A 24585-nucleotide genomic window follows, 5' to 3' on the forward strand; every position below is an offset into this window, starting at 1 on the left:
CACCATCCCGATATCCCCTTCAAGGTGTGCCCTAATGACTCAGCTTCCTCCCATTAGGCCCCGCCCCTTAATGCTCCATGACCTCCCACTTGCACAGTGGGCTGGGGACCAAGCCTTCAGATCCACACTATACAGCAAGTGGCTAGATGGAGGGAGGGAGAGAGGGAAGGGTGGATGGATAGACGGGTGGTTATGAGGCCTTCTGAACCACCACTCCCAGAGGGGGGAAACAATGCAAACCTGTATAACCATGATGTAATGTGCAGACCGTATGGCGCAGTCACCCAGGTGTGGCGTTCCCCACTCTGCACTATCTTGGCCTGGAAAAGCCTTTGCTGTCGGGGCTGTGTATCCTAGGATGCTTATGACATCCTCGGATGGCAAATGGCACCCAGCTAAGCTGTGGCAACCAGACACTGTTGCAAACCTTCCAGGGAGCAGGGAGACAGATATCAAAAGCATCCTTGATGGAGAACCACAGTTGAGAGCGGAGTTACATCTTCACTTCTGGTGAATGATTTTCACATGACTCCCCCCCCTTCCCCGAGGAGGGTGGCTCCACCCAGGTGGCCTCGCACCCTTGGATAAGAGAGCTTCCAGAAGGCTCTGCTGCTCTCATTTATTTACCACACATTTACATGCCACTGGAAGCCTGGCTGGCTGCCAAGGCCTTTGGTTTCTCAGTGGCCAGCCTGCAGCAGACCACCTTCAAGTCCAAAGTTGAGATCTGGAGACATCAGACATTCAACAGGAGAGGCTGGTGCTCCTCGTCAGCTGTGTCGCCAGAGGGGATTTCATAGGTGACACACAGGGAGGAGTAGAGGCAGCCTAGGAAGGACACGAGGCTGGAGAAGTACATTACACCGTTGGCACTACCCACAGCTGAGGTCAGAGGCCCCAGGACCAGAGAGACAAGGATCTGGGCCAGAAAGTACTGGCAGCTAAGCAGCGAGATGTCCATTCCCATGCCACGCCGTGTGCCGTCCGCGCTGGACCCTGCAAACTGACCAGGGAACAATCACATCAGTTAGACCTGCCACCACCTCCACGCAGGTGTGGGGATGAGGGGACCCAGGAAGAGTGGGCAGGAGGAGCTGGACCATATCAGGGGTCAACCAGTGTCCACGGGGGTGACAGCCAGAAGATAGGCTGGCTTTTTTCTCGCTGTCCCTGCTTAAGCACCTGCCTGGCCTCAGCAGCGGCCACACAATCCATGGACATGCCAAAAGTCACTGAATTATACACTTTGTTTCTTTGACTTTGTTTTTTGAGACGTGTGCTCACATAACCCCAGCTGGCTTTAAACTCGTTATGTAGCAGATGACTTTGAACTCCTGATTCACACACAGCTGAGTTACTACATGGTAACACACGCTTGCAGTCCCAGTACTGGGGAAGTGGAGGCAAGGGGACCACTTTGAGGCCAACCTTAGCTACGTGAGACTATTGGGGAAAACAAAACCAAAGCAAAAACTCTGTGGGGAATTAGACCTCAGTAAAGCTGCCGAAAAAGAACCCGTGCTGAGGGCCAACACGATGATACCGCGGGTACAGGGCTTTGCCGTCTGCTGATACAAGCCTCACGACCTAAGTGTGATCTGCAGAACCTGTGTGTGGGTGGAGGGCAAAGGCCAGCTGCAGTGAAGTCCTCTGACCTGCACACATACGTGGTGGCCCATGTAACCACACACACATCTTACATCACACAATAGTAAAGATCTGGGCTGAATAAAACAAGCCTTTTTTCTTTCCTTGTTAGGCATAGGCCTTTCACATCAATTCTGCTTTTCAAAACCCCGCCTCTCCATGCCACGTTGTCCTTACCACGTTCCAGGTGTCCTGCCCTCCCCTCTCTAGACTCTGCTGTGTTAACAGGGGGCCCCTCTCCCACTCAGAAGGGCTCCCTCCATTCAAAGCTGTCCCCCTCTGCCTGCATGATCTCCATTCCCCCCTCTGCCCCCGCAGCTGCACAGGACCGTCAAGGCGCCTCTGAGAAGCGAATGCCAACTGTACCCACCTTCTTACTCTGGTAGTAATCGCAGAGCAGGGAATAGGGCAGGGTGCAGAGCGTAGAGAACAAGATGCCGTAGGTGGTACAGAGGGACAGGACCACGTACAGGTTCCTGGAGAGCGTGGCCAAGCCAGTGCCCAGGCCGAACGCCAGGTAGGCGATGAAGTAGAGGGTGCGGACGCTCAGGCACTCTTCCAGCTTCTCCAGGATAGCTGCAGGCAGGACAAAGGCTGACTGGGTGGCCAGGCCTCTCCCCTGCGCAGAGCAGAGGCAGGCCCAGGGAGCAGGTGGCTTGTCCCTGCAGGCCTGTTGCATGGACAGCAAGACCTGGGGTGTCCCCATTCACACCTGCCACATAAGGGCCCTGTAGCTTCTACAGATCGAAAGGTGAGACTCCCCAGGGGCTCAGCAATGTGGGGTCTTAGGTTAAGCCTTGGTCTCTTGCTTGCAATGGGAGCAACAAGTCTACCCCTTGGTTGGCCATCATCTCCACGCCATGATCTACCCAGAGAAGAAATGACAGCGGGTAATGTAAAACACAAGGCCACCGGCCAGGGGGCCAGCACCCCCAAAGTGCTGATCTCAGGGGCTCACAGGTGACACTAACATCTAGATTGGGAATCTCTGGGGATTGAACTTGGTTTCAAACACATTAAGCACATACATAGACTATTGCACTGAACTACATCCCAGGCCACAAACGCTCTACTCATGTCCAGCTTCCCCAAGGTGAGGGAGGGCAGAGGGCAGTTGGCAGCCTGCAGCCTGCGGCCTGGTTTCGTCACATGTGTGTGGTGCTACAAGATGGGGCCCAGAGGCCTGTAAGTGCTGAATAACCGCTTCCACTATGAGCCACGCACCCTCGCAACCCCCCCGCAACCCCCCCTCACCCCAACCTACTCAGCCTGGCTTTGTATGGCCCCAGAGCCAAGAGTGGCTTTGTACTTAGTAAAGAAAAATTAAATATTCATTTAGCGTGCATGGTAGGGTTGGGGCAGGGGAGACATGCGTGTGTCACGGCACATGTGTGGAGGTCAGAGGTTAATTTGTTGAATTCACTTCCTTCCACCGTGTGGATTCTGGGGATCCAATTCAAGTTGTCAAGCTTGGCAGCAAAGGCCTTTACCTGCTGAGCCATCCCAGCTGTTTGTATTTTTAAATGACAAAAAAAAAGCTTTTGTTTGTTGTGGTGGCACATGAAGACTCTCTGATGTACACATCTTACAGAGCACACATAGGTATTATTGGCCCAGGGCCATGCCAAGTGCCTCCAGTGATGTATGACTGCTTAGGAACCACTGGGCACTGTTAAGAGGCACACTGGCCTTTCACCCTAAGACCCCAGGAGAATACTGTAGGTTCATGCTGCCAGCCAGGTCCCAAAGGCACTGTCCTGGGATGAACATGGTGTCCCGGGAACACACCCTCAGGGTCCACTCAGACTCCAGACTCTGCCCATCTGCACTCAACACTCTTGCTTCACCCGCCTCCCACATGACCGCGGATGGTGGCTGGCCTCCTTCCCAGGCCTCCTTTGGCCATACTGTCCCGTGGAGCCTCATGAGAAGAGCGGGGTTAGCAGCCACGCACCAGCCTGTACACTGCCCCATGGCTTGTCCCCTGGCCCCGCTTTGCCCTTACGTGTGTGAACCCATGGTCTAGGCAAATCTAGACATGTCCCTTTCAGGGTGCCTCCTCTTTGGAGACCTGACACCCACAGGGGGTTGGTCTCTGCACCCCAGACATCCACTCTTGGTCCGGGACAGTGCAGCTGGTAGGTAGCAGTAGCTGAGGACCTGAACCGAAGACAGCGGTGTCTCCCCTGAATGGGTACTTCGGGCCTACAGTTGTGGGGATGTGACCTCTTAGTCATTTACCGGAAAGTGTGCATGCGGCAGGTGGCGGGTACCTGAGTAGAAGGCGGCGCTGAAGGCGTAGATGCACATGCCCCAGCAGCCCATGGTCACACCACTGTTGTACTTCTGATATGCCTCCGACGTGTGCGGTGCCTTCGGGTCGCCCTGGAACACCACCTCACCCATGAAGTCCGTGTAGAAGAGCAGCATGCCCTCAAAGGAGAGCCACCCTGGAGAAAGGAAGAGGCCATAACCTCAGGCCACCCAGGCCGTGATGCTGTCCGTCCCATGGCACTCTTACTAGACAGAACGTAACACACGAAAGCTGGGCTTGGTGGCTCACACCTGTGAGCTCAGCACTTCAAATGTGAAGGCAAGAGAATCAGGAGTTCAAGTCCAGCCTGGGTCATGTTAGCCAGGGTCATGATGTTTTGTAAAGTGCCTCCATTTTGGTTGAAGTGTGGCAGTTCCCATAATGACAGTAATTCAGTTTCCAGAACTATAGAGTTATCTCTAAACTCTTGCCTCCCTGACCCACAGACCCTCACCAGTAAAGGCTGGCCAGGAATGTTCATCCATCACCTAACATCCTGTTTTTGTGTTTTGTCTCTACATAGTCCTGGCTGTCCTGGAACTCACTCTGTAGACCAGGCTGGCCACAAACTCACAGAGATCCACCTGCCTCTGCCTCCTGGATGCTGGGATTAAAGTCGTGCGTCACCACACCCAGCAGGGAAAAAATATATTAAGAAATGCAAACTGTGATGTGGGCCTGATGTGTATACTGATCCTGCTTCCAAGTGCCGTTCCTTGAAGACACCGCTAACACCTTCCTTGGCTGAGGGCAATGATGGTCAGGCCCTCTCTAGCCACAGTAAATGGTCATCACAATGTCTATGCCATCAAGTAATGTTGTTATCATCTGTATGTGTGTACTGTATGTGCTCACGTGTGAGTATACTTGCACATGCCCTCAGTCACTCTCCATCTTATTTCCTTAAGACAGGATCTCTCACTGAACCTGGAGCTCCTTGATTGGCTGGAGTGGCTGGCCAGCAGCCCCAAGAGTCCTCCTGCCTTACTTTGTCAGCACTGACATCACAGATGTATGCTGCCAGGCCAGCTTTTTCATGTGGGTGCTGGGGAGCCAAACTCAGGTCCTTGTGCTTGTGTGGCAAGCACTGTATGATTGAGCCATCGCCCCAGCTCAGTCACCGATTAAACAATTATTATCATTTAGTTTTGAGATAGGGTCTCAAGTTACAGGTGGGCCCAGAACTTGCCATGTAGCCAAAAATGGTCCCTAAACTTCTGATCCCCCTGTCTCCATCTCCTGAGCACTGGGATTATAGACACACTTGGTTTATGCAGTGCTGAGAATGGAATCCACGCAAGCATTGTACCAAGTGAGTGTATCTGTAGCCCACCAAATATTGTAAAACTCATTTCCACAACAGCCAAGTATGTCCCCACACAGATCCATCATTTAACCCTTCCCCGCCGTGGATGTCTGTGTCCCTATCCCAGCTGTTAGTGGCATAAGCTGTGCTCCACCAAACACCATCACATAGATTCTTGGTGCCAACCATGATTTTGGCTTACATGGGACTATTACTGGGCAGTGGTGGCCCAAGCCTTTAATCCCAGCACTCAGGAGGCAGAGGCAAGCAGATCTCTGAGGCCAGCCAGGGCTATGTAGAGAGACGCTGTCTCAAAAACAAAGTCTTGCCTGTGATATCGGCTGTGTGCCTCTGAATGGCCGCCCTAACTCACACAATTTCTGTCATCCTCGGGCCTTCAACAGCTCAACAAGTGAGTGAAAGCCAAGCTGGAGTCTTTCAACAGTGCCAAGCCCTGGCGGTTTAAAAGCAATGTCCAGCATGCAGACGGGTGGGGTCTGCATGCCTTCACATCTGAGGACGACATTCCAGGAAAGGGGAGGGGGTCTGCATGCCTTCACATCTGAGGACGACATTCCAGGAAAGTGGGGTTCATCACTTAACCCGGAGGAGAGCCTCCAGCACAGGCTGAGGAATGTGAAAACCCCCCGAGAAGTGGGGCTCTGTGCTCAGACCAGTGCAGGCAGCACCCTGGCTGCACCTGGTCACAGACGGCGTCACAGCTCACCCAGAAAGTGGTTGACACAGAGATTTCGCAGTGCCTTGGGCATGTTGTAGATGGTGGAACAGAGGCGCCGCAGGGACAGTGGCTGTTCGGATTGCTCGCTGGAGCCGGTCAGCTCGCTCTCGTACTTCACACCGTTCAGGAGGATGTTTGCGACCTGCAACAGAGACTGAGTCAGAGCCACTAGGGCCACATCCCGCCGAGGCGTGTGATGGAGTGTGCTGAGAAGCAAAACACAGACAGCTCACAGCACACGTGGGGACCTCTGTCTTTTTCTAACGTTTTTTTAAAAGATTTATTTATTATGTATACAGAGGAGGGCGCCAGATCTCATTACAGATGGTTGTGAGCCACCATGTGGGTGCTGGGAATTGAACTCAGGACCTCTGGAAGAGCAGTCAGTGCTCTTAACCTTTGAGCCATCTCTCCAGCCCCTTTTTCTAACTTTTGACTTTATTTAGTATTATTATTATTATTAGATGTGTGTGTGTGCATGGTGTGTATGTGGATGTGTGTGTGTATGTACGTACGTGTATGAGTGCAGGTGTGCACATGCCAGAGCACACATGTGGAAGTCAGAGGACAATTTTGGGAATCAGTTTTCTCCCACTGTGGGTTCCAGGGATCAACCTTAGGTCATCAGGCATGTGCAGCAGGAGCGTTTGCCTAGCAGCTGAGCCATCTCACTGGCCCCACTCTGCCTTCTTACAGGGTGGTAACCAAGGACCAGGCACCCATGGGAGAGAAGAGCTGTGGACTTCCTGTCTGAGATCCAGGAGCAGCTAGAGGTGGAAGTTCATTGTGAGCACCCCACAGTGTGGCACAGGATCTCTCTCTCCCTCCTGCTGTGGGATGGGCTGTATGGCAAATGTGTTGCTCTGATTGGTCAATAAATAAAATCCTGCCTAGCCACTGGCCAATCAGTAAGTATAGGAGGGACTAACAGAGAGGAGAAAAGAAAGAACAGGAAGGCAGAAGGAGTCACTGCCAGCCACTGCCAGGACAAGCAGCATGTGAAGATGCCGGTAAGCCATGAGCCTCATGACAAGGTATAGATTTATAGAAATGGGTTAATTTAAGATATAAGAACAGTTAGCAAGAAGCCTGCCACGGCCATACAGTTTGTAAGCAATATAAGTCTCTGTGTTTACTTGGTTGGGTCTGAGCGGCTGTGGGACTGGAGGGTTAGAGAGATTTGTCCTGACTGTGGGCAAGGCAGGAAAACTCTAGCTACACCCTCCCTCCCTCCTTTCTTCTCTCCCCCCCCCCACAGGAAGTCCCTCAAAAAGTAGAGATAAAATTTAAATAAACACAGATGGGGGAAAGGGATGGTCAGTAAATGCTGCCATGGGAATATGAGACCTGACTTCAAGCCTTAGAACTTGGGTTTAAAAAATGCCACATTTGCAATCCCAGAACTCAGGAGGCAGAGACAGGCAGATCTCTGGTTTTGCTGGGCTAGCCTGGCCTACTTGGCAAGTTACAGGCTACTGAGAGACCCTGTATTAAAAAAACAAGGATGGTGTCTGAGGAACACCCAAAGTTGACCTCTGACCTCCACATACATGTACATACATGTGCACATGCACACACATGAAATTCAGATCACCTCTAGCCCAGCCAGCCCTCACCTTCTCTCCCATGGGAGAAGGCTGTGAAAACTTATTTCAGAGGGATTGAAGACACCGCTTAAAACCCTCTCCACAGCCGGGCGGTGGTGGCGCACGCCTTTAATCCCAGCACTCGGGAGGCAGAGGCAGGCGGATCTCTGTGAGTTCGAGGCCAGCCTGGTCTACCAAGTGAGTTCCAGGAAAGGCGCAAAGCTACACAGAGAAACCCTGTCTCGAAAAACCAAAAAAAAAAAAAAAAAAAAAAAAAAAAAAAAAAAAAAAAAAACCCTCTCCACACACGGGTCTCCTACCACTTGGAGGACGGGGCAGCCATGTCACTGGATACCTCATCCCTCAGGGGGTTCAGATCATGAGACACAGACGCCCACTGTCAACAGAATGAGCAGGATTTGGTTTATAAGTCTCTGTGTTTACTTGGTTGGGTCTGAGCGGCTGTGGGACTGGCGGGTGACAGAGATTTGTCCTGACTGTGGGCAAAGCAGGAAAACTCTAGCTACAAATGGCGCCCAACGAGTTGGCAAGAGTTTCCACCTAAAACCTGAGAAAAGATTCTAAAACAGAACTAAAAACAGCTTCCTAATTCTCTCTCAAATGAGCAGCAGCTGCCGGTTTGAGTTACTGGCGGGTTCCTGGCGTGTGCGCTTGACCTGCAGTATGGCGGGAATGAGGCCTCTGCAAATGGCACATTAAGCTGCGTGGTGGATTTAGCCTTTGCTAGTACAAAACAAAAAGAGGTTTTTGGGATACACGCTGCTTTGATAAGAAGCATAGACCCACTATTTCTGAGAATTGATGGCTCCCAAAGCTGGTAGAAAACATACCACTGCCATGTTGGGAAGTTGAAGTGGGTGGAGCCAGCAGCCACAGCGCCTTTTCAGTCTTAGAATGCTGCAGTTTAAAGCAATAGGCTCAAGGTAATATAAAACATAAGCCACATAAAGATGGCTACCACACAGAGAATCTGGATTATGTTCTCTTTGATATTCGTAACTGAAGAAAAACATTTGATTGCAAAAGCTGTTGAGTTATGCCAAAATGTATATTTTAAAGGTACCTTGACTTCAAAATTTGGATGTAAGGATATGTTACTTTGGAAAGGAGGCTCTGTTTCTGTTTCTACAGAAAGCCAGAGGCTATGGATTTGTTCCAGATTAAGATACATCAGGTTTGACCATCCAAGACCACCTGAAAGGTCTCTGATGACACCATGGCCCAGATGATCCAACATCCAGAATCGTTTCAAGGCTACTGGCTCAGATGATACAGCCTCACGGACTACTCCATGATCCTAAAATTTTCTTTGTGTCCCCATAAGATACAGCCCCCCCTCCAGCAGGAAGTAGTAAGAGAAGCTACGCCCAAATTCCCAAATATACCAAGCTGGCTTTGGAGATGTGTAAAAGTTAAAACCTTCCTTTAAAAAAAAAAAAGGGGGAAGTGCGGTGGGATGGTCTGTATGTCAAATTGCTCTGATTGGTCAATAAATAAAACACTGATTGGCCAGTGGCCAGGCAGGAAGTAGGTGGGATAAGGAGAGAGGAGAATTCTGGGAAGCGGAAGGCGGAGGCGGAGAGACACTGTAAGCTGCCGCCAGGACAAGCAGCATGTAAAGACGCCGGTAAGCCACCAGCCATGTGGCAAGGTATAGATTTATAGAAATGGGTTAATTTAAGATATAAGAACAGTTAGCAAGAAGCCTGCCACGGCCATACAGTTTGTAAACAATATAAGTCTCTGTGTTTACTTGGTTGGGTCTGAGCAGCTGTGGGACTGGAGGGTTAGAGAGATTTGTCCTGACTGTGGGCAAGGCAGGAAAACTCTAGCTACAAGCAGCCAGTGTTCTCAACTGCTGAGCCATCTCTCCAGCTCAATTTTTACTATTTTCAAAGAACTTAGCCCAAACCACCCTGTGGACTGAACGGACACTGGGAGGGACCGGGGAAAGGGGATGCTGGGAGCCTCTGGTCCAGCTAAGACCTGAATCTAGGCGCCACCGGAGTTTTGTGAAACAGGGTGTTTACTCGACAAAGGGTCAGAGAAGCTACCAAATGTCACCAAAGGAAGAAGACAAACCCTTGATTTGTGCAACTAGGAAACGCTGCCTCTGGCAGTACCGGGCTGAAGCACTGTCCAGTTCATGGGTGCCCTCCACATTTGGACCTCTGCAGTCTTCCCTGGGGGAGCAGAGCCCTCCCTCCGGCAGAGGCAGGGGTCCTGGCTCAGCCAGGCTGTGGTATCTGTGGCCTGAGCAAAGTGTCTCACTGGGTCATGCTCCAGTCTACCTGGCCCCAGAACAACCTCCCTGAAGGGACCCAGGCAGGTTAGATGCTTCATAGGGCTGTGGCTGAGAAACCCCAAGTTCCTAGTCTCTCTCCTCCGGTGAGGGACCCAAGGCCAAAGGGGAACAGACACTGTTTACCTAAATAAGAGGACAGCTTAAAGGAGCCTCCTCCTCAAGGTGGAGAGTGCTGAGTGTGTGTGTGTGTGTGTGTGTGTGTGTGTGTGTGTGTGTGTGTGTGTGTGCGCTCCAGCACACATATGTATGTGGATACAGACACACATATGTACATGTAGAGGCCAGAGGACAGCCTCAAGTGTGGTTCTTCAGGTGCTGTTTCACCACACCAGCCCTTTACATGGGTTCTGGGGATCAAAGTCAGGTCCTCATACTTTCAAGACCTAACCAACTTGGGCCCTGAAAGTAACCTCCAATGGCCACCAATAACCTCATGGCCAATTTGACATACACTAAAGGCACTTCTAACAGCCTCCCAGAAGATTCTGTCCCTTTGCAGAAGACATCACTGAGCATGCAGCCTTTCAGGGGTCAGCGTACGTCAGGCATGAGTAGGGATAACTGCTCCACTGCAGACGTCAGAGACACCGCAGGCTGCATGGTGTTAACCTTTAAGACTCAGATCTGTTGGCACCATATTCAAGGGGCCCATGTGGGCAGTGGCTGGGCTACTGAGGGGAAGTGCTAGGAACCGGCGGCACATGCGCAGCACTTTCTGTGGTCTGTGTACCACGTTCCTCTCTAGAGGGGTGGTTCTGGCCTCAGTCTCTTTGGGGAAGACATGGCAGTGAGTCACAAATCCTGTCCTGATCATCTGGGGACTCGGACATCCCAGAGTCACCTACCCTCGTGCAAAGGAAGACATCTCTGAGGCTGCACTCCCCATCAGCCTCTGACTGACAACAGAGGCAGCCACACAGGCTGGACCGTCGGGTCCTTGCCTCCCCCTTGGCATCTGTCTGCTTTTACCTGCTGACTGAAGGTCACATTCCTTCTCCTGCTGGTTTCAGGTCCATTTCCTCCAGCCACATCTGGGAGAGCCAAGGTCTGGGGCCGCTTCAGGATCCCTGAGGCCCGGGGTTTAGAAGTGTCCAGAGAGCCTACCCTTAGCACATCTCCATCCGAGCCCAAGGTCAGGGCCCCCTCTCTCCTCTCCAGCAGGCCCCTCTCCTGGCAGTAGAAGCCATCAGGTGTCCGGGGAAAGCTGACACTGATGCCCTGTCTGGGGACGCTGCTGGGGAGAGCCAGGTAGCTGTCGTGGCCTGCCGTGAAGCAGTCAATGAGTACGCTGTCTATGTTGGAGGTGCCAAAGGATGATGCGAACTCGTTGATGCCTGTGAGGGAGTTGTCCCTGCTGATGAAGCTGCCGTACTTGGGGGTGAGGGGGCTGGGCGGTGAGATGGGTCTGGAGAAGCTGGCATACAGGCTGGTGGCGGTCGTAGTGGAGAGGGTGTCGCCAGCCCCCTCCTCCAACAGGACAGGTGGGGAGGGGGGCAGCGGGAGGCTTGGGCTCTTCATAGCGGTCCTCTTCTCGCCCAGGGGCCGCAGGGGCCTCTCAGGGATGCTAATCAGGGTGAGGACGGTGGTGACGCTCAGGGTGATGGCCGTGAAGATATAGATGACACGGAGCTGACCCCCCAGGGCCCTCCCGAAGCCGGTTTTGTCCCAGTGGATGCCACCAACCACATAGCCGAACCCTCCTCCAAGACCTGTGGAGAGAAAGAGGATTCAGTGTCCTCTCCACCCCGGACAGCCAAGGAGGGTCCCCAGGAAAGGTGGAACTACTTCTTAGAAGGATGTTAAAGTAGCGAAGTCCACTCCAAGGACCTGATGCAGTATCTGTCCCACCTACAGCCCAGCAAGGGAGACAGGGGTTCTGAGGCCCCCCGGGGGTGTTCCTGACACACCCTCGGGCCAGCTGACTACTCTCTTCTCCACATTAACCTTGGGCCTTGGCTCCAGGGCAGGGAGCAGAAGGACAAACTGCCAACCTGTCCTTCCGTCAGAAAGGAAGTGTGTTAGCGTCATAGAAGGGGCTGCTGGGACCCAGCTACTCCTTTGCTTCCGGACGCAGCCAGCTTCACGGCAGCACAAACACACCAAGTCCTCTTCTTCAGCTCACAAGCCCATGTGCGCGTGAGCATGTCCCTTGATGTCATCCTGGTGCGGGGCCACCATGAGCAAAGCTACCTCCGAGGATGGCTCCGGGTTCTAGGGATGGAGCCGAAGTCCTCAGGCTTGGCAGCAAGTGCCTTTACCCAGCGAGCCACCTCGTGGGTAAACTTGGAGTCCTTGTCATCAGCTTTTAGTGCATCTTGTGGGAGAACCACTGGAGATTTGTGACCCTTAAACAAGGGCGGGTGTCATATGGATGTTATTAATTTGATTTTATATTGAAATTAATCTATTACTGTATGTATGTAGCCCTGGCTCACTATATGGACCAGGCTGGCCTCAAACTCAGAGATCTGCCTGCATCTGCCTCCTGAATGCTGGCATTAAAGACATACATCACCACACATGGCTCTATTTTTCAATTTTTTATTTATTTACTTTTACTTTATGTGTATGTTTGCTAGCCTGCTTGAGTTTATGTGCATCACATGTGTACAGGAGGCTGTGGTAGCCAGGAGAAGGCGTCAGATCCCTTGGATCTGGAGTTATAGGTGCCGTGAGGTCCTCTGCAGGAGCAATCAGTGTTCTTAGCCACTGAGCCATCTCACCAACCCCCTAAATTGCTATTTTTATTTTTATTTATTTATTTATTTTTTATTTTATTTTATTTTTTTTTTGGTTTTTTCGAGACAGGGTTTCTCTCTGTAGCTTTGCGCCTTTCCTGGAACTCACTTGGTAGCCCAGGCTGGCCTCGAACTCACGGAGATCCGCCTGGCTCTGCCTCCCGAGTGCTGGGATTAAAGGCGTGCGCCACCACCGCCCAGCTAAATTGCTATTTTTAAATGGGACATTTTCCCCCTTCCAAGTCATTTTGTTATACGTGTTTTACCTAGGAAAGCAGAGGTTCCTAATTTTTTGTTGTCAATTTAAACATTTCAAATTAAATTTTTATTAATTTTAGTGTGTGTGTGTGTGTGTGTGTGTGTGTGTGTGTGTGTGTGTGTGAACTTGTAAGAGTTTGTCCCCTTCTTCCCGCACGTGGGTTCTGGGGATCAGACTCAATGTGTCAGGCCTGGTGACAGGTAGGTGCCTTTACCCCCTGAGCCACTGTGATGCCCCTTCTGGTTGTTTTGAGACAGAGTCTTGCTATGCAGCCCTGGCCTGCCTGGGACTCACTATGTAGACCAGGCTGGGCTTGAACGCGGGAGACCCTCCTGCCTCTGCCTCCCCAAGTACTGGGGCACAGTCACCACACTTGAATTATTCTCCCTACATCACTGGATCAAACCTGCTGCCTTGGGAGCGCCAGGCCAGTGCTCTGCCACTGAGCTACGTCCGAGCTCTGACTTTATCACAGAATGCTGACAACCCCGCATTCTGCTGAGTCCTCACACTGCTTTGTAGGTACGTCCCGGGAAGTCTCAGTAGGTGCTTCACATGGTGTGACAAGGGTGACTTCCTGCCCTCTGCTACTGCCTCAGAGCAGTCCCTCTGTGGGGTTAGTGCATTCTTGCCTTGTCCTGACTTTGGTAGGGACACTTCTCATGTCATCAGGCACCCACACACCTGTGTGTGTGAACACAGCATGCTGCACAAGCATGAATACTCCGGATTTTTGTTTGCACATTTTGAATTTGTGAGACCATCTATTCAAAAACAGTTTGTGAATAACCTCAAGCTAATTCTTAAGGCATTTTTACAGTCATTCAAGAATTTGCCCACAAATGAAGATTAACTTGCCCCAGGCATGAGGCCCAGCACAGGGTGACCTCAGTCTTTTATTTTATTTTTTTGGTCAGGCCTTCTTAGCCCCTCGTTGCCTGCATGTCCTTGGATTCTGCTGGGTTGTGCTGGCTAAATTATGTCAACCTGACGAAAACTATAGTCTTCTGAGAGGAGGAAACCTCTGCTGAGAGAATGCTTCCATAGATTAGTGAGTGGTTGATGGGGGAGGGCCCAGCCCATGGTGGGAGGAGTCACCCTGGGCTGGTGGTCTCTAAGATTCTATAAGAAAGCAGACTGAGCAAGCCATAAGGTGCAAGTCAGTAAACAGCACCCTCCATGGCCTCTGCATCAGCTCCTGCCTCCAGGTCCCTGCCCTGTTTGAGTTCCTGTCCTGACTTCCTTCGGTGATGGACTACAATGTGGAAGTGTGAGCCAAGGAAGCCCTCTCCTCCCCAGCTTGCCTTTTGGTCATGGTGTTTCATCACAGCGATAGAAACCCTAACCAGGGCATGGGTTTTCACTGTGTAAGGTGCACTCAGCCTGGCACTGAGGTGTTATCTAATGTCCTGAGCGTGAGAAGGCTGAGGTTGCCTTGTGGAGGAAGACATGACACATGAGGTCTGTTCAGGCATAAGCCACAGTATTGCAAGCCACCAAGCCAGTGTTGGGGAGACAACAGTATGTATCGATAGTGTCTTTAAGCCAAACGAGGTAAACAAGGCTGGGCAGGGTCAGTTGATGTGAACAGAAGGTTCAGGAATGCTTGCTGAATCAGCGTTTGCCTTGCCCTGGAAGGAACATGGCTGCTGCAAATAAGGAGACTAAACCACACTGTGCACTTATGTGTACTTCACATGTACACAGTGGTGCTTCCATCCAGAAGGCTGGGATCCAGGATTTTAAAATATCCAGGGGAGAAAAAACTGCCTGTTCTAAATGTATACAGACTGATGTCATTCTCTAAATAATATAGTTTGATGATTACTTACGTGGGATGTGTGTATCCATGGTGTGTGTGTGTGTGTGTGTGTGTGTGTGTGTGTGTGTGTGTGTGTGTGTGTTGTATGCATGTGTGTTTGTGTGCATGTTTGTATATGTTGGTAAACATCTGTGTGTGTGTGTGTGTGTGTGTGTGTGTTGTATATGTGTGTTTGGGTATTTATAAATGTGTTTGGAAGCCAGAAGCCAGTGTTGAGTTCTTTCTGTTACTTTTTACTTTTTTTTTTTTTTTTTTTTTAAAGACAGAGTCTCAGGAGCCAGGCAGTGATGGTGCACGCCTTTGATCTCAGCACTCTGGAAGCAGAGGCAGGTGGATCTCTGTGAGTTCAAGGCCATCCTGGTCTACAAAGTGAGTTCCAGGACAGCCAGGGCTGTTACACCAAAAAACCTTGTCTTAGTGAAGAAAAAAAAAAAAAAAAGACAAGGTCTCACTACATTACTATATAGCTCTGACTGGCCTGGAACTCGCTCTGTAGACCAGGCTGACCTCAAATTCAGAGACCCACCTGCCTCTGCCTCCTGAGTGTTAGAATTAAAGGCGTGCACTATACATGCCCAACCTTTTTAAGTTTTAAAAATACTTACTGTCTTTATATGCTTATTTTAAAATCATGTGCATGGTGGGGGGGGTTGTTGAGTGTGTGAGTGTGGATGGGCCCGGAGGCAGGAGGAGGCACTGGGACACCTGAGGCTGCAGTTACAGGTGGGCGAGTTTCCATGTGGGTGATGAACTGACTCATCTTCTCTGAAAGAGCAGTAAACATCTTAACTCCTGAGCCACCTCTCTAGCCTCCCCACGCCCCTGCTCCCACAAATGCTTTTAGGACAGTTTCTTGGCTATTTATTTATTTATTTATTTGAGACAGGATCTCACTGTGTAGCCCTGGCTGGCCTGGAATTCACTATGTAAACCAGGCTGGGCTTGAACTTACAACGATGTGTATGTTTTCTTAGTGCTGGGATTAAAGGAGTACACCACCCCCTACTTTCCTGTTCTCTCTCTCCCTCTCTCTTTCTTTTCTCTCTCTCCTCTCTCTCTTGTTAGGGTCTCATGTATCGCAGTCTAATTTCCGTAGTCTACAATGAGTTTGAACTCCTGATCCTGTCTCTACCTCCTGAATGTTGGGATTACTGGCATGTACCGCCACACCTGGTTTATAAAGTGCTGGGGAACTCTAGGGTCCTGGGCCTGCTAGGAAGCACTGTGCCTACTGAGCTACATCCCCAGTTCCAAGATAAGCATTTTCTATTTATCCATTTTGGGGCTATGGTGTGTGGAGTCAGAGGACAATTTGTAGGAGTTGGTTCTCTCCTTCCCCCATGTGGGTCCTGAGAGTCAAACTCAGGTCAAGCACCTTTACCAAAGATAAATGATTTTGATCATTTTAATGCCGACCTGTATATTTGAATTTCACCAACCAATTTTTAAATCTAGAGGTAAGGAAGGAGCCCCCCTCCCTGCCCTCCCCCTCCCCTCCCCCACCAAGGGTCACACATCTGAACACTGCTGTGCCGTAGCCTTGCCTGGAGGAAAAGCACTCACCTGCCATGAGGGCGTGGATGTTCAGGCCTCGGTCCTGGTCCACAGGGCCACACACATCCATCATGTAGGCGTGGCTGGGGTTATCTGCTGAGTCGGCACTGAAGTCCATCAGCACCACCCCGCACACCGTCAGGAGGATGCCCCACTTGTGGTTGGTGGCTGTGTCAGCCAGGGCCATGCCAATGTCCCTTCCATTGAGCAGGAGTGACAGGCCCAGTAATGCCCCTGGAGACAGAGAGACAAAGTCACCAGAGAAAAGGGAGCCATTCTCGCACTGAGGCCAAGGTTTGCCTCCCATCAAGCCGAGCAAGGGCAAGATGAGCTTTATTAGCTTATTAAAACAAACAAACAAAAACCTAAATGATTTATTCTTGGTGTTGGCTCAGGCAAGGTCGGGCCCGGGGCTGCCTGGGAACTGCTTGAGCCCCACCCCCCCGTTTTTTTGCTTGTTTCTTTCCGTTTTACTTCCATGCCAAACAACAGACCTATCGCCAGGACTAGAATGAAAGGACGTCTCCTTCCAAACCTTGAGGTACATCGGTCACTCCAGGCGCCCAACAGAGGCTGCAGCAGGAATCCTGAAACAGAGCAGGCGGGGGTTACTGCCACGGCCCCCAGCGCAGCGCCACGGATGCCGAGTCAGCGGCTCCCAAGGCACCGCGTGCAAGCAAATATTCCACGGCACCGAGACGTGAGAGCAACGAGAGGGCAGGCTGCAAACGGAAGCCGAGTCGAGCCCCCGGCCACCCTAGACCTGCTGCTGTACAAGACACCAAGCCCCTGGGACCTTCCTGGGAATCCCAGCAAACCCCGCCCCCTCGTGGAGAGCTGGGAGCGTGTTGGGTGATGTAACCCTGGGTCTGCCTGAAGTCTGTCCTACCCTCCAGCGCAGATCAAAAAACTTAGAATACAGGATGTGACCGGCCATACCCGTGTTTCCCCACAGCCCCATCCTAAGGAGAGGACCTCAACTCCGCCCTCGTCCCCTCAGGTCCCTCCAGCTGCTTCAGCAGAGGCTTCTGGAAGCTTCCCGAGATTTCCAGAGGCCGTCCACCATCGGGGCTCACCAAGGATGGGGCTGATGAACCACACCAGGCTGTAGAGCTGGTCGGGCAGGCCCATTTGCAGGAGTACCGGAGTGACGTACGCGGTCTCCATGGCGTAGCTGAACTCGATGCCAAACAGAATGCAGCCGTTGAAGAGCAGCTCCCGAAACGACCTCTGTGGGTGCAAGTCTCCAAAGTCCACCAGCTCAATGGGACACGGGGTGTTGGGAGGCGGGGGTGGAGAGGGTCGAATGTACTTCCTCCTCTTGGGGTGGCGTTTGAAGTTGTTGGCCCGGTGACTGATGTGCCGCGTCACAGACCCTGAGTAGCTGGAGATGGGAGACTTCCAGAAGTCCTGAGGAGCCACACTGGGGAAGAGGGCCTCTCCCGGAGGGGGGCTGCCTGCTGGGGGGATCATCGTAGGCAGGGCTGGCGGGTGTTGCTGTGGGGGAAGCCCATTTAGGGACGACAGTTACTCTATGCGGAGGCCTCCGTCTTCCCCGAGAGTCCCTTGCCTTCCTCGCCTGCCATCCCCGTGGGGAAAGCTGAGATCGCACTGAATACTTCAGAATTCATCGTCTGCCTCTCCGACCCCAGCATTCCGCTGTCCCCAAGTCCAGCCCAGCGCTCAGGGGCTGGAGCAGGCTCCCTCTTCCCCTAGAGAGAGAATGCCAGCCCTCAGGGCTCCTGTAGCACTTCCGGGCAGCCTGAGTCAGGGCAGACACACAAAATGACCTTCTTGCAGGGGCCTGAGAAGATCTTGCCTTTCCTGGAAGGTCCCACAGGACTAGACACCCAAAAAGCCTAGGCATGGGTTAGGAGCCGCCTGGGGCTGAGCACTGAACCACTCATCGGGAGGGGCAGCCCTTCCTTCACGGGGTGAAAAGCCACAGCTGATCAACTCAGTTCCTGTGTCTATATTGACTCCTTGACAGGAGCCAAAAGGGCCAGATGCCTGCCTCAGAGCAGCGGTGTGTGTGTGTGGGGGGGGGGGGTGATGGGGGTTGGTCATGAGCCCTTTCAACTGTTTTTTTTTTTAAACATTTTTTTAAAAGATTTATTTATTTATTATGTATACAGTATTCTGCCTGCATGTGTCCCTGTGAAGGCCAGAAGAGGGCACCAGATCTCATTACAGACAGTTGTGAGCCACCGTGTGGTTGCTGGGAATTGAACTCAGGACCTCTGGAAGAACAGTCAGTGCTCTTAACCTCTGAGCCATCTAGCAGGGGTCCTTTCAACTGTTATTGACAAGTGAATTTCCAGCCAAGACAAGCCCTGAAACCTCTACGGTGTTTGAAGTGCTCTCCGTAAGGAAGTCGGGCTGGGACTGTAGCTCAGGGCTGGAGCCCCTGTTCCAGGCCCGGGCTCCACCCTGAGTGCCAGAAATGAAGGACGAATAGACACAGCAGTGCGGGGGGAGAGCTCTGTCTCTCACCCCCAGTGCACTTCTATTTTGAGAAATTTTTATACCACCCAGAGCCTAGTAGGGAATTAGGAATGCAAAAGCCTCCCTCTGTCCTCTGACCCCTGTCCTCTGACCCCTGTCCTCTCTCCTTTGCCCTTTGCTCTCTGCCCTCCAGGGTTTGCTGCTCAGACCCTTCTCTGAGTATCCCTTGCTCTTGGATATTTAGAAACAAATCCAGATTAAATTAGAGGAAGTGATCCCTATGACTCACGTTGTAACCACCATTGTTTTCCCACAGCACAGGGAGAGGAAAACTGAGGCCGGAGGGGGAGGAACAGAGACCTGGAGCAAGAAAGTCCCAGAACTCTGCTGGATGTCCACCTCACCCACCCGATGGAAAAGCCACTGACACTCTCCTTTGAAGTCCTTCCTGAGAGGTAGGCACCCAACCCACAGTGCTTTTTTCAGCCCTGGGGGTCCTGATGGCAGCATCATTTATCACACAAACATCACGGGCTTTCCTCTGAGACTAGGGTTAAGCCTCAGCTTGAAGCCCTTGTTTCTGATGTTTACTGTGCCACCTTCCATCACACCACTGATGCCACAGAAATTCCACCCCATGTGTGTTCAAAGCTCCTTGCACTACCCTGTAACTCAGGCATCTCCTCAGAAACGACCAATAGTGGAAATGATTGCACCTAGAGATAGCAGGATTCCGAACACCAACTCATCTACCCTCCATCCATTTACCCTCTCTCTGCCTACCTCTCCACCATATATCCATTCATCTATCCATCAATCTACCATCCACCTCATCCATTCACCTATCCTTCCATCTACCCACCTATCTATCAACTGCCCTCCATCCACCCACTATTCATCTTCCTCTCCACCATATATCCATTCATCTATCCATCCACCTCATTCGTTCACTATCCATCTATTTTTCTATCTACCCACATCCACCTATCCATCCATCCATCCATGCATACATCTACCCTCCATCTATGTACTCTCTATCCATCCATCTACCCTCCATCTATTCATCCATCTACCTATCCATACATACATATACCCTCACCCATCCATCTACCCTCTATCTATCCATCCATCTATTCATCCACCTATCCATATATTCATCTTCCACCTATCTGTCTACCATCCATTCATCCACCTATCCATCCATCTACCCTCCACCCACCCATCCACCCTCCACCCTTCCATCTATCCATCCATCAATCTACCTTCCATCCATCTATCCATCCATCCATCCACCATCCACCTTCCATCGATTCATCCATACATCCTCTACCCAACCACCATCTATCTATTCACCAGTCTTCTATCTACTCTCTTTCAGTTCATCATCCATTCACTCACCTGTTTACCACCCATCCACCATCTATTCGCCATTCATCCACCTGTCCAGCCAATCGTCTACTCACTCATATTTTCATCTATCCACCTCCCCACCCACCCAATTCAGACATCCTCCCATGTGACTAAGTTCTGAGGATCAAGACATGGAGCTCACAGAGACAGAATAATGACATAACCTTCAAGTTAGGTTAGAAAGTGAAGGAAAGCATTCCAAGCAGTGGAAATCTTCCATACGAACGAGAAAGAACTAACTGCTGGCCACAGTGAGGGTGTGGAGCGAGATGAAGTCACCAGTAAAACATTCGCTGATGGCGAAGGACCCTGAAGCCTTGGCTAAGAGGAGCATTTTACATGCGGTGACATGGCGGAGCTCACTCCTCTGTTACTTCAATAATCACTTATCTGGTGACCTTAAAGGCACTGCTGTGTAAAACGAGGACAGGTGAGCCTGAGAACTACGTAGACAAGTAATGCTTCATTCAAAATATAGTCTACTTACGAAGATGAGCTCAAGGTTAAGGTTTTAGGGGCTGGAGCGATGGCTCAGTGGTCAAAGCACTTGCCACCAAGCCTGAAGACCTGCGCTCTAGCCCTAGGCCCCACATGGCAGGAGAGGGTCAACTCCTGCAAGTCATCCTCTGGCCTGGACCCGCACACTCTGCCATTAAATGAATAAATAAATAAATAAATAAATACAATTCTTGTTGTTGTTGTTAGAGATGAATAGTTTAAAAAGCTCAAGCTTGTGTGTGTGTCCTTCCTCTAGCTCAGGGGCTTCTGCAAAGTGAGACCTGTCATGTGACCAGCCCTCCTTCCAGAGCACAGGTAGGTGCTGGTGATACCTGAAGCTTCACACTTTGGAAGTCCAGTACCCTCGGAGCCCGCGGCTTTGACACTGGTGTGCTGAGAGCTTGGCCCAACTGTGTCCGTCGGCCACAGCGTACATTCCCCTTCAAGGGACCTATTCCTGGGATCACTGTGTGCACTGCAGTGACACAATCTCCTATGCCCTCTTTGCTGTCCATATTCTCCCCGAATAAAGTGCACACAAGTACACACGTGTTAGGAACTATCACCTTAGCTGGGCGGTCGTGGCGCACACCTTTAATTCCAGCACTTGGGAGGCAGAGACAGGCAGATCTCTGTGTTGGAGGCCAGCCTGGTCTACAGAGCGAGTTTCAGGACAGCCAGAGCTACACAGAGAAACCCTGTCTTGAAAGGAAGGAAGGAAGGAAGGAAGGAAGGAAGGAAGGAAGGAAGGAAGGAAGGAAGGAAGGAAGGAAGGAAGGAAGGAAGGAAAAGAAAAAGACACTGTCTCTTTTAGCCTGGTATAGTGGCACATAATAATAACAGCACTTGGGAGGCAGAGGCAGGAAGATCTCTGCGAGTTCAAGGCCAGCCTGGTCTACATTTTGAGTTCCAGGACAGCCACAGCTTCATAGTAAGACCTTGTCTTGAAAAACAACAACAACAACAAAAAAAAAAACCCACAAACAAACAACTGTCCCTTTGACTCAGAACGGAGGGCTGTGTTTCCAGTCTGGACAATCCTGCACCAGTAGCAGGGAACCTTCTAGATGCTGCTTGAGATGGACTATGTACATGGGCTGCTCCTCTCATAGCAGAAGTCCACCACCATCATCTCCCACCACTCAGCTTTAAACAGGGCCTGCAGCCTGTCCTGCAAAAAGCAGACCCTTCCCTCCAGTGGTTCCCAGCCTTCCTAATGCTGCCGCCAGTTCCTCATGCTGTGGTGACCCCCAGCCATAAAATTATTTTTCTTGATACTTCATAACTGTAATTTTACTACTGTTATCAATTGCAACGTAAGCTAGGTGGTGGTGACACACGCCTTTAATCCCAGGACTCTGAAGGCAGAGGCAGGAAGATCTCTGAGTTAAGGCCAGCCTGGTCTACAGAGAGAGTTCCAGGACAGCCAGGACTACACAGAGAAACCCTGTCTCATAAACAAATCAAAACAAAGCAACTCCTCGAAACCTTTAAATATTTGTGTTTTCCTATGGTCTTAGGTGACCCCAAAGGGTCGAGAGCCACAGGTTGAGAACTATAGATCTGGTACATGAACCAGAACTAACCCTGACTTTGAAAAACGTCATCACTCAGCTTCCTGTTTCCATTGGAGTCAGGTCAGAATAACCTTTTTTAAAATTTAATTGCTGTGTGTGTGTGTGCGCGCGCGCGCGCGCGCGCGCGCATGTGTATGCACATGTGCGTGTGTGTGCATGTGAGCATGCACGTGTGCATGTGCGCGTGCGTGCGTGAGTGCGTGCGTGTGTGTGTGTGTGTGTGTGTGTGTGTGTGTGTGTATGTGTGTGTACACGAACCATGACACACATGTGTAAGCCAGAAGACAGCTTGCAGGGGCCAGTCTCTCCTCTCACCATCTGAGTCCCTGAGACGGCACTCAGGTCGTCAGACTCGGTAGCAACTACTTCTGCCTGCTCAGCTGTCTTGCCAGTCCCAGGATTAGCACTCTTTAGTAAAAATGTATTTTTCTGGGCTGGAGAGATGGCTCAGGGGTTAAGACCACTGGCTGTTCTTGAAGAGAACCCAAGTAGTTCCCAGCACCCACGTCAGGTGGTTCACAACCACCTGTAACTCCAGCTCCAAGGGATCTGATGCTCTCTTCTTGCTTCCCAGGCACTGGCACACATGTGTGCGCACACGCATGTGTGCACACACACACACACAACAAAAGTTAAAAGTAAAAAGTGTGTTTGTTAAGAGCTTCGCAAAATTTTACACTAAGAAGAATTTTTTAAAGTTACTTTTCTGTGGGCAGTGAGATGGCTCAGTGGTGAAGGTCCTCATCTTCCACCTTGTTTAGAGACAGGATCTCTGGCTGGCGGCAGGATACACCAGGCTAGCCCACCATGAGCTTCTGTGGACTCCCTATCCCCACCTCCCATCTCACCCGAGGAGTGCCAGGATTGTAAGCACTTGATATCGTAACTCGTGGCTTTAAATGGGAGCCGGGGATTCAAATTCCGGTCTTCATGTCTGCGCAGCAATTTCCTCCCCCACTGAGCGTCCCCAGCCTGTTATGGGCTGTTCAACAGCACCCGATTCACAACAGAAGCGACATCCCGGGAACTCGAATCCTTAAGCGCATCTTACTTGGAACCTACCCATGTTCTCCTTTCTCTTCTCTGTAAAAACAAAGTGGGGGGCTGGAGGGGGGCTTACACCTGTGGGGTTGTTGGGTACCACTTCCCTTTTACTTCCTACAGATTCTCAAAGCTGATCGCTCAGGCCTCTTCCTAGACCCTTAAACGCTGTGTGGCCTTAGAGGGACACCGTCAGCAAACTACTGACTCGAGGCCCAGTTCTCACACTTCATCTCCGGGACTTTCACTCTTTCCGAGGGCCAACTTGTCCCCAAAGTCCCGGCCAGGAGCTCACTAACTTGTGCTTCATCAGCACCTGACTCTATTTCCCATAAGAACAGAAAAACAAACGTTATAACGACTCCAGGAGCCGTGAGAGGTTGTTTATTATCGAGGAGGGAATCGAGGGAACGCCTCTGTGTCTCCCTTAGCTTGTCACCCTCAGTTGTATGACTCAGGACAGCGCTAAGATGACAAGGTGCTCTTCCCAGGAACCCAGACATCCTGGGAGACGTTTGACCATAATCCCTGGCCAGCCAAAGGGCTCAGCCTCGGCGAGGAGGTGAACCGGAAGCTGATGACACCTGCCCAGGTAGCCGGGAACAGGCCTGGGGCTCAATCAACATAGCAGATGCCCCGGGCAAATTTCACCAGACTGCCTCTCCCTCTAGGCCTATGGCCGCTTCTTCACCCTGGAGGTTCCACTCTCAGCTTAATTCATTAGACACCCAAGAAGAACAAAGGTCCCCATGTCCGTCTGGAGCCCCCAGCCTGGGCACGAGGACCGTCCTGGGGCCTAAGCCGCAATGCTCCAGGCGCAAAGCCGCGGAACTGGGTGGAGGGAGCAGGAGAAAACGCCGGTACCTGTGCGTCCAGACGGGAGGCATCCCTTTCCCAGGCTGGGCTCCTGGTTCTTCGGGGTATAGCTCCGTCCCAGCCCAGCGCCCCCAGCCCCGCCGCGGCAGCTGCAGCATCACCCCGCGGGGCGGGGCTGTGACGTCATGGCTGCATCCTGCCGCTTGGTCCCGCAGAGCATCCTTAAAGCAGCAACCGCGCCAGCGCACCTTTGGGGACAGCCCAGGTCGATGGGCAGAACGCAGAAACAGGAAGCACTGTGACTTGGTGGGGCCCATCCTCAAAAACCATGTAATAGTTTACTTTTCCGTGGTCGTAAATGCATTATAAAAGCGCTTGCCCGAGCCTGTGAGCGTTCTCCCTGGCCCCATTTTGAAGGAAATGCATACGTTTTTGTGTCTTTAATTGTAAGTAAACAGTCATGTGCGCATTTATAGGCAAACATGTGCTCCCTAAACATTGTGCCCA

The 24585-nt window shown here is 51.4% G+C and overlaps 1 protein-coding gene and 1 long non-coding RNA gene across 7 annotated transcripts in view; one reads left to right on the forward strand and one right to left on the reverse strand.

Annotated features, from left to right (window-relative positions):
• Positions 1-605: 605 nt before the first annotated feature.
• Positions 606-24271, reverse strand: Slc45a1 (solute carrier family 45 member 1). Of its 5 annotated transcripts, none has more exons than XM_006975204.4 (9): positions 24127-24271; positions 17368-17788; positions 16786-16878; positions 16301-16525; positions 10888-11627; positions 5995-6148; positions 3921-4097; positions 2018-2223; positions 606-1003 (listed from the first exon to the last, which is right to left on the reverse strand). In XM_006975204.4, exons 2-9 carry the CDS (start codon positions 17762-17764, stop codon positions 737-739), a joined length of 2259 nt encoding a protein of 752 aa, XP_006975266.1. In that variant the 5' UTR covers positions 17765-17788; positions 24127-24271; the 3' UTR covers positions 606-736. The 5 variants fall into 5 exon arrangements, with proteins under 5 accessions (XP_006975266.1, XP_042128376.1, XP_076421805.1 ...); XM_042272442.2 differs by having other exon boundaries at positions 17448-17788; positions 24127-24256; XM_076565690.1 differs by lacking the exon at positions 24127-24271 and having other exon boundaries at positions 17368-18325.
• LOC107401035 (uncharacterized) overlaps positions 17398-24585 on the forward strand; it is a 32218-nt gene continuing 25030 nt past the window's right edge. For both annotated transcript variants that reach the window (XR_013049485.1, XR_013049486.1), the window contains exons 1-4: positions 17398-17523; positions 19053-19191; positions 20901-20959; positions 22165-22281. This is a non-coding gene — a long non-coding RNA (uncharacterized LOC107401035). The remainder of the gene's footprint in view (positions 17524-19052; positions 19192-20900; positions 20960-22164; positions 22282-24585) is intronic.

Source organism: Peromyscus maniculatus, chromosome 2 (assembly GCF_049852395.1).
Source record: "Peromyscus maniculatus bairdii isolate BWxNUB_F1_BW_parent chromosome 2, HU_Pman_BW_mat_3.1, whole genome shotgun sequence".
Lineage (NCBI taxonomy): Eukaryota > Metazoa > Chordata > Mammalia > Rodentia > Cricetidae > Peromyscus > Peromyscus maniculatus.